General features: G+C 34.2%; 1 protein-coding gene across 1 annotated transcript; it reads right to left on the bottom strand.

The window, feature by feature from the left end:
• Positions 1 to 311: 311 nt before the first annotated feature.
• On the bottom strand, positions 312 to 7,644 carry LOC143538821 (sulfite reductase 1 [ferredoxin], chloroplastic-like). Its single transcript, XM_077032285.1, has 8 exons — positions 7,492 to 7,644; positions 5,550 to 6,332; positions 4,201 to 4,497; positions 3,916 to 4,113; positions 2,896 to 3,030; positions 2,293 to 2,409; positions 2,025 to 2,183; positions 312 to 570 (listed from the first exon to the last, which is right to left on the bottom strand). Exons 1-8 carry the CDS (start codon positions 7,642 to 7,644, stop codon positions 364 to 366), a joined length of 2,049 nt encoding a protein of 682 aa, XP_076888400.1. The 3' UTR covers positions 312 to 363.
• Positions 7,645 to 8,974: the final 1,330 nt, after the last annotated feature.

Raw genomic sequence — 8,974 nt, 5'->3', positions numbered from 1 at the left:
ATGTATTAAATGATGATATAAATAATTAAGTAATATATATATATATATATATATATATATATATATAATTATAATATTTATATATATGTAAATAATTATAAAACATACAAATATAATAATCAAATAATTAATAAAAAATAAACAAGCTAAGCTCGTGCTCAGCCTTAACAAACTCAGGCACGGCTTGGCTCTTTTAACTTGAAAATACCAAGATCTGCTCACCCTCCAGTCCAATTTCAATCCAACTCACTTGGAATATAACAGAACAAAAGATCAGGTCCTTAAGACTCAAAACCAGGTATACTGCTAACAACTGGAAAAACAAGTCGAAACAAATTTGAATTAAAACATACTGATGATGTTTCACTGGCTTTTGCCATTTTGTTGGGAAGCAACGAAATTGCGAATGACCTCCATTGCCAACTGATGAGCATTCTTATTCTCAATCTTTGCAAGCGCGTCTACGGCTTCATAAGTTTCCTTGTCAGTAAAAACCCTCAAGTAGTGTCGGGATGACGGTTTTGGTACCCCCATCCACTTGTCAACTGTTTCCTCAAGTTTCTCAAATCCCTGCAAACATATGAACACAGATTATTCCAACAAACAAAAATTGATTTATCTAATATGAGGTGTCAATTTCAATACATTTAATATATATGCTTAATGTGTCAAACGTGATTTTATGTAGGATTCTCCAAATAGCTCAAAGTTCACCCGAAATCAACTCGTTAAAAAAATGAGTCAGCTCAGCTCGGATAGTTTACGAACCCCCCCGAGCTAGGTTTGGCTCGTTTACAAACTGAGCCAACTCGGCTCATTATTGAAACAACCTTCAATCACGAGCTAATTAAAGATATCTAAACATAGTATTAATTGCTGCCCGCTTGCAAAAACTATGTTCATATATGTTTAAATAGCTCGTGGCTTGAAACCCATTAGAACGGAGTTAGATTACGTTAGCTCAAAATCGACCCGTTTACAAACCAATCCAAGTATGAGCGAACCTTGGCTCGGCTAGGCTCGTGACAACCCCTAGTATATATGTGCATATATACACATATATATTCGTATAGTTTTCATATTACCCCTCAAAACTTAAAGAACATATTTACCCAACTAAAACTCATAATATGAAATATACACATTGTCATAGTTATGTCAGGATTTGTGTTACGACAGTTTAAATGTAAACAGAAAGAAATGGCGTATACTGGTCATATAATAAAATGTACTAGTGAAATCGACAAATAGTGTTCGGCCACAATCCCAACTGTTTCAACCCACACAAACACCATACATTGAACTTTTGACCTGTTACGGTGTGCATGAAACCGGAAAAACTGAACCCACACAAAAACCAATACTTTGGTTTTATGTTTTCGTAAAAGACAAATTTTCGGCTCAGTTCGGTTTTGTATGTGATTAAAACAAGAAAAACAGAATTGAATAGAATGTATAGACTTCCGTTTCTAAAATTGAGTGTTATGTAATATTTAATAGCTTCTCATTTTTTAAAATTAAAAGTTTAGTAATTTATAAGAATTTAATAAATAGTATAGCCCAAATATTTTAAACGAAATGAATAATAAATAATTAAAAAGGTCTAAACCAAAATTCATTATTTTGGGCCAATTTTTTCAGCCTAAAAATTGCAAGCCCAAATGGTAAAACAAAAACCAAAACCAAACCAAAAATTAAAATGACCAAAACCTAGCGTGTTACCGTCATAATAGTGTAAGGACTAGAGTTATAATGAGTTATAGCATAAGGGTCTACGTGTAAATATGCTTAACAAACTAAGCTACGTATTTGTTTGGAGTTAAAGTTAATCCATCTTCTTCTTTGTATATTTCATTCTCAAGAGGCAAAACTACACATGACAGAACACCTTTTAAAAACTCAAAAACCGAACTTTTGGTTTGGTTTGAACCCAAAATCATGCAAACCCATACCCCCCCCCCCCCCCCCAAAAAAAAAACATTTTGCCACCTCTACTTTAAAACTTATTTGTACACGTATCTCACCATGCGATTTGTGAAGTCACCAAATGATTCATTTGATTTCCTCTTCAATCTCCAGTTGTAGAATAAAGGTTCGAAAACCTTCTCAAGGTCCTGAATCTTAACCTTGTTCTTGAAAGTTCTCGCTAATGTAGTTTGAGCCGGTGTTCCCCCGAGCCAAATCTTTTTATAAAATAAATTATAAAATAACTTTAATTTAATATATAACATTTTAGCAAAGGAAACAAAGATAATAGTAAAAATATGAAAATGGTAACAAAGGGAAAAGTACCTGATAGCTATTGGGACCGTCACCAACCAATCCAAGTTCAGCCATGTAGGGTCGAGCACAGCCGTTAGGGCAACCCGTAACTCTTACTACTATGGATTCATTATACGGCAGACCAACCTGTTAATAAAGATTATAGCAAATTTAAAAAGGGTAAATGTTCGGTTCATTTGCAACCCTATATTAAAGTCTTAAATTGCTCTAAATTGATAAAAGTGACATTTAATAGTTTTGGAAAAAAAATATATATATATATATATATATACCATCTTATTTTCAGCAGGAAGTCCGTTTACATACATCCGTTTTATAAATGAACGACCATGAAGAATAAAATTTGTTAAGTTAATTAAAAGTGTTCTTCCATTTACATGAATTAGTCTAGTGACTTACATACAAAAATAAGTTTAATGACTTCTATATATGTACCTTTTACAAGTTGAGGGTCTTTAATATACCAAAACTAGGTTGAGGGAATTTTTTTTTTGAAAATAAGATGGTGCAGTGGTTCTTTTTATGGAATTAACCCATTTGTAAAACACAATGAATTATGTAAATATGTAATTTGAAATATGATAAAATAAAATCAATAGTAGATGGAGATACCTTCTCAAAAACACCTCGAACACGTTTTAGGAGATCGGGAATTCCTCGTTCGGCTTCGGTTATGGCAAGAGGGCAGAGAGGTAAGGCCGGGCATGCCATTGCAGTTATGTTAAGCGGGTCCACATAAGTAGAGGGCTGCCAAAAATAACAATTCCCAATGTTTGTATTAATATCGTTTTTTTAAAGTGATGTTTCATTGCAACCGACAAAAACCTATGAAAAAGATAAATGAAATATTTGTGAATTGATTATAATATATCGACAACAGAAGATTATGACCGACGCATTGAAAATGGCATCTCCAAATAGTAAGAGTTAATTACACAAATGGTCCTGTTGGTTGTAAAAGGGCATTTTGGTCAATTTATCCAAAGTTAACAAAAAGTCTAACAGAAGTTAGTGTTAAACCCCAAACTTGTTACAAATGTGTTATTTGGGCCAACCCACAGTGACCATTTGGATAATTAACTCGAATAATAATTTACTACCTCGTACATAAACGATTCAGATAAAAAAAATGCCAGAAAAAGAAAAGAACGCATACATTCTTATATTTCCAAATGCAAATGCAAACAATATATATTGTTGATCTCTTTGCTTCCAAAATAAAGACATTTACACGATATATCTCTTTAAAAATGTGGCGCGCAGCTTTAAAAAGTATACAAGTCAAACTCCTTCATATATGCACAAATATACATACATACATTGAGAATAAATACACGCAAGTACATGCACAGATAAACATATCAAGGTAAATGAAGTGTTCATTCAAAAATATGTAAAATTTCATATGTGAATTAACAATCTTGTCTAAAACAAATGCATTTGTACTATATATTACACATGTAAACCCCTACATGATAAAGGAACAATTTTAAAAATATGTACATGAATATATGTATATGTATATGTATATGTATGAAGTGCGTCTATGTGTGCATATGCGTCTATATGTGTGTTCGTGCATGTATATCTTTAAACTTATTCCACATAAATATGTGAAAACAGATATCTTACCAACAGACCACCTTGTGCTAGAGCTACAGTAATCGGGCGTTTCCAAGAAGGCCGAATATCACAAAGAACGATGTTTTGGTTCGGCGTGATGCGCACATTCAACTTATACTTCTCAATTATTTCCCTTAACGTCTTCTTCGTTACCCCTTTAACCCGACCATTATCAACATGAAGCCCACAAAACAAAAGACCATCACCCTGCAACAAACAACCTTCAAGTAACCAACTCATAAACTAAAAGCATTAACTTACCAAGTATTACAAGACTTTTAAAATGGAACATACCTGCTCATGCCATCCTAGATGGCTTTTGAATTCCCATTCGGGCAACTCGCGTATAGGTGCAAACTTCTTTCCATAATATTGTTCAACAACTGTCCTAAACTTCTCGATTCCCCATGAATCTATCAAATACTTCAATCTACTATACCTTCGGTCATCTCGTCTACCATTTTCTCGTTGTGTGACAACGATAGCCTTCACTGCATACAAAATATCATCTTTCGGAACATAGCCTATGGGCTCTGCGAGGCGAGGAAAAGTGGTTTCCATCCTATGTGTTCTTCCCATACCACCACCAACCTGAACATAAAAATGTAAAGTAATAAAATACATTTTAACTGAATCGTGTAAATAGAATGAAGAACCCTGGGTATATACAAGTAAGAAATAAGAAAACACACCCTAAGGAAACCTAAATCGGGCCAGTGGGATAAAGGCAATTTAACCGTAATACTAATAATCTAATATATATTTAATACTCCTCCTTAGGGTTGTAAACGAACTGAACCAAAACGAGCGAGACATTGTTCGTGTTCGTTCTTTTAGCATTTACCGACAAAAGGGCAGTTTACAAACACATAGCCTAATGAAACCTTTTGTCCGTTTTTGCTCATTAAAGAAATGATTTTGTTCGTGTTCGTTTGTGTTCGTTCGCTAACTTCATAAACGAACACAAACGGACATAAACCAACAAATAAACACAAACAAACATGTATTAATTTGAAAAATAAAAACCAACATTCTTGAACTCAAGCATTGGACATAATCACCTACATAAAGTTAAATACTTGAAGTAGTTATTTACAATAATTGACATAATAAACAGACATAATAAACAAAAAATAAAAATACATTAAAAAAGGCCAAACATAAACAAAAGGACGCAATTCAACAGCATTAAAAAACATAATTGAACGTATACGAACAAAAATTAACGAACATGAACGAACACAATACCAAATGTTCATGAACATAACTGAACAAATGCGGCCTCGGTTCATGTCCGTTCATTTAATTAATGGAACAATATTCTTTGTTCATGCTCGTTCATTTATTAAGCTAACAAGCATAAACAAACTTCCCACCTAACGGTTTTCTAACTTTCAGTTCGTTTACAAGCCCTACCCCTCAAGTTGGACTATAGATGTTAATCATGTCCAACTTATTACAAATAAAACTTGAAAACGTGACCAAGAAAACTAGACTGGAACCAAAATTCATGCAGAAAACCAGAAATAGAAACCCTTGATAAACCTAAATCAGGCCCGTTCGCTAAACACAAATAAACCGAACACTAACAATCTAATATACGCTTAACACAAAACATATAATTAAACGAGTAAGTGCCATACGTATATATTAAAACCCTGAGGCTCGCCATTATCATCAGACACAACCACAACACCAATGTCATTTGTAAACAGATCAACCGAGTTATCAGTCGGCACAGTAACTGCCACTTTAAACTTCCTAGGCAAGAACTGCATTCCATATATCGGTTCAGCCGAATCTACAAAATTTGTGCCGTAACTATTATCATTACGCGCTTTCACAACTTCAGGCGGTTCTGCAGTCATAAACTGCTCCCCGTCCACCCACATATCATAATAAAACCCCGACTGAGGCGTTAAAAGTGCCGCAATGTTATCAGCTGTTTGTTGTGCAAAAAGATAATCTTTTTTAACAAAAGGAGCCGCAGGCGCAAGAACATTTCTGTTAAGATCGCCACACGCGCCAAGTGTGGACCCCATGTTTCTAATAATGGTGCTCATAACTGTTTTGAGGTCCTTTTTGATGACTCCATGAAGCTGAAACGTTTGTCGGGTTGTTAACCGAAGGGTTCCGATTCCAAACTGGTCAGCAAGATCATCCATTGCAAGGTACAGTTGGTTGGAAACTTTGCCACACGGGTTTTTGGTACGGAGCATAAACGAGTATGATCTGGTGCCTCGCTCATCTCGGTTGTATTGTTGGTAGCTTCCATGGAACTTGATTAGTTGGGTTGCAGCCTCATTAATATTAGGTGTGTCGGTTAATAGTTCCTCGTTAAGAGGGTACCGTATGTAGTTGCTTTGTTCTTTGAATATTTCAACCTTACTTCTTTTTGTCTCAACAGAAGTTTCAACATTCACTGGCTGCAAACACATAAGAGAAAATCAGGTGCAAATTTCATCATAATTCATAACATATAATAACCTGAAGAAGTGTTTCGAATAGGGATGCTCATGAACCGCTGAAACCAATAAAAATCGAGTCATTCAACTGATTTGAAATATGTATAGTCCGGTTCAACATTCAGTTTTAACGGACAGTTTACAGTTTGGAACTTAGAACAGTAAACCAAACCGGCATTTAACATTTATTGTTTTAATATATTAACTTCAACCAATGCCTTTTAAAATTTAATAACAATGACACAACCACATTTCATGTATCTAAGGGTGTCAATCATGTCGGGCTATGCGGTCAATATCGGTGGGATATCAGTTATCGGTCCTCATGTGAAATACCGGTCAAAATATCAGGACCAATAATATCGGCGATATTGACCGATATTTGACCGTAATTTCACCGATATTCCCGATATTAGTGTTTTTAAGTCTTAACTTTCAACTTCTAGTGTTTAATGTTAAGTGTTTTGAGTGGTTTGTAAGTTGCCAAAGGATAATTTGTTAATAGTAGGAGAGTATACTGAATTGTTAGTGTAAAGCTGCAATATATATAAATTCCGCATGATATTAAAATTACCGATATCCCACCGCGATAACCAATATCACAAATATCTCCTTGACCGATATCCGATATTTTCCCGCATTAACCACTTAGATGCCGCTTTGGCTGTTAAGCGGATGTTAACAAGTTGCGAGTTGGCGGGTTGAAATGTGCAACCCGAACCCGATTCATATTATTATTCATGACAAAGACTTCAACCTAACCAGCACACACATAAATTCGGATCAACCCGAGCACAACCCATTAACCCACTTTTGGAAGAAAAAGCGTAAAACAAAATTGTTATAATTTAGAGTCGGTATATAATAAATTATTAAAAAGCATGAAAATGATTTGGAAATTGCAAGTGCATCTTCAGAAAAATTGAGAAAAAAGAAGTAAAAAAATAATTATGAAAGTTTTTTTAAACCACTTAAATGGGTTAACGGGTATTAACCCTCGACCCAAAACCTTCTTTTCTTTTCTATTTTCGTGTCGGGTTCGGGTTGGGTTAGCAATTGTGTGCGGCCCCTCCTCCTTATGTATGATTTTGAATCCAACAGGAAACTATATGCGATTTACTGTAGAAAGGGCCCTGATTAGGGGAGAATAAGTGGAAGATGAGAATCGATGGATGCGTGTGTTCAGCAGCAGTGAATAAGTGGATGAGTAGCAGCAGCTGTTGTTGTTCATCAATCCATTATTATGATTCACCAGGAGGGTGCTTGGAGTCATCGGAAAACAATTATTCCGGTTAGGGTTTATGGTGGTGACAACGTGATACTATTGGATCGTTGGTAAAGGTTACTAGGCTAGTGCTTGTTATTTCAGTATAGTATTTTGTCATGTGTCACGTGCCAATCACCCGACCAATTTTATAAAATTATTATGAGTTTCATTTCATGTCCAATAATGTTAACTAAGGGTCCGGTTAGAGACACCAACCCTCCCCCCAAATACCCCTGTATAAGACTATACGGGGTATTTTACGGGTCATATACGTCCCGTATAAGGCTATACGAGACGTATTGGTTGGTATTTTAGCAAAAAGGTGTTGGTGTTCCTAAAATTCCCCTAACTTAAAGCATTATCAACAAATCTCTTTTTGTTATAATATATTAATATTATGGTTATCAACACCTAATATATATTTGCTCTCCCTCCCCCCAAGTTTTCATATCCTATATATACATCTAATTGTACATCATTGTATGACACGCCTAATTAATGAAATCTCCATCTTTCTCAACACATGTCCATATCTTATTGTTTGGCTATTAGGCTTGTTTCACAATACGTTATCAACACGAATTGCTTTTGAAGATGGAACGCACATCATAAGGTAATTGTTATTTATTCACTCAAACACAAACCATGTTGTAAGTGAACAATATTGGGTTGTGTTAGAGATTTTCTTATTTTTCTTATAATTTTCTCAAATAAGTCTTACTGAAATTTATACAATTTTGGATCAAATCAAGATTCATAATATTTTTTCTATTCCAATACAATTATGATTTTATATAGAATAACTATCAATTATTTCGAAATCGAAAAGATTAATTCAGTATAATATATTATTATTAGATTTATAATACAACTATAATGCGTACAAATTATTAGAAGTTTTGATGAATTGTCTTATTTTGATCATAATCGTTTTATTTTGTTTTTATATCCATAATTATGATTTCTGATTTCTGATTTCTGGGCGGATGCTATACTACTACAAGCCACAAAGAGTTGAAACCGAGATTGAATCACCAGGATAAACCAATACAACCGTCCAAGTTATTTGTACATGATATTCTTCTTTTTTACTTAGCTTTGAAGGTAATAATTTCTGACCGTTGATTGAATATATCTCGTACGATCATGCTAAGAGGAAACAAATATTTATATTTATGCTATAAAGCAAATCAAATAACTTGCATACCCGGTTAAATATTTACACGTTTATATAGCAAACTAGCGGGAAAAACAAAATTCCTTTGTCATTAAACTGTTATCTGTTTAATTAATTACAAATTTACTTACCGGTACTTTATTGATCATACTTTTAACT

The sequence above is a fragment of the Bidens hawaiensis genome, unplaced genomic scaffold, assembly GCF_021521415.1.
Source record: "Bidens hawaiensis isolate Kalapana, Puna unplaced genomic scaffold, B.hawaiensis_p1.1 tig00011733_1, whole genome shotgun sequence".
NCBI lineage: Eukaryota > Viridiplantae > Streptophyta > Magnoliopsida > Asterales > Asteraceae > Bidens > Bidens hawaiensis.
This window is presented reverse-complemented; position numbering and strand designations above follow the sequence as displayed.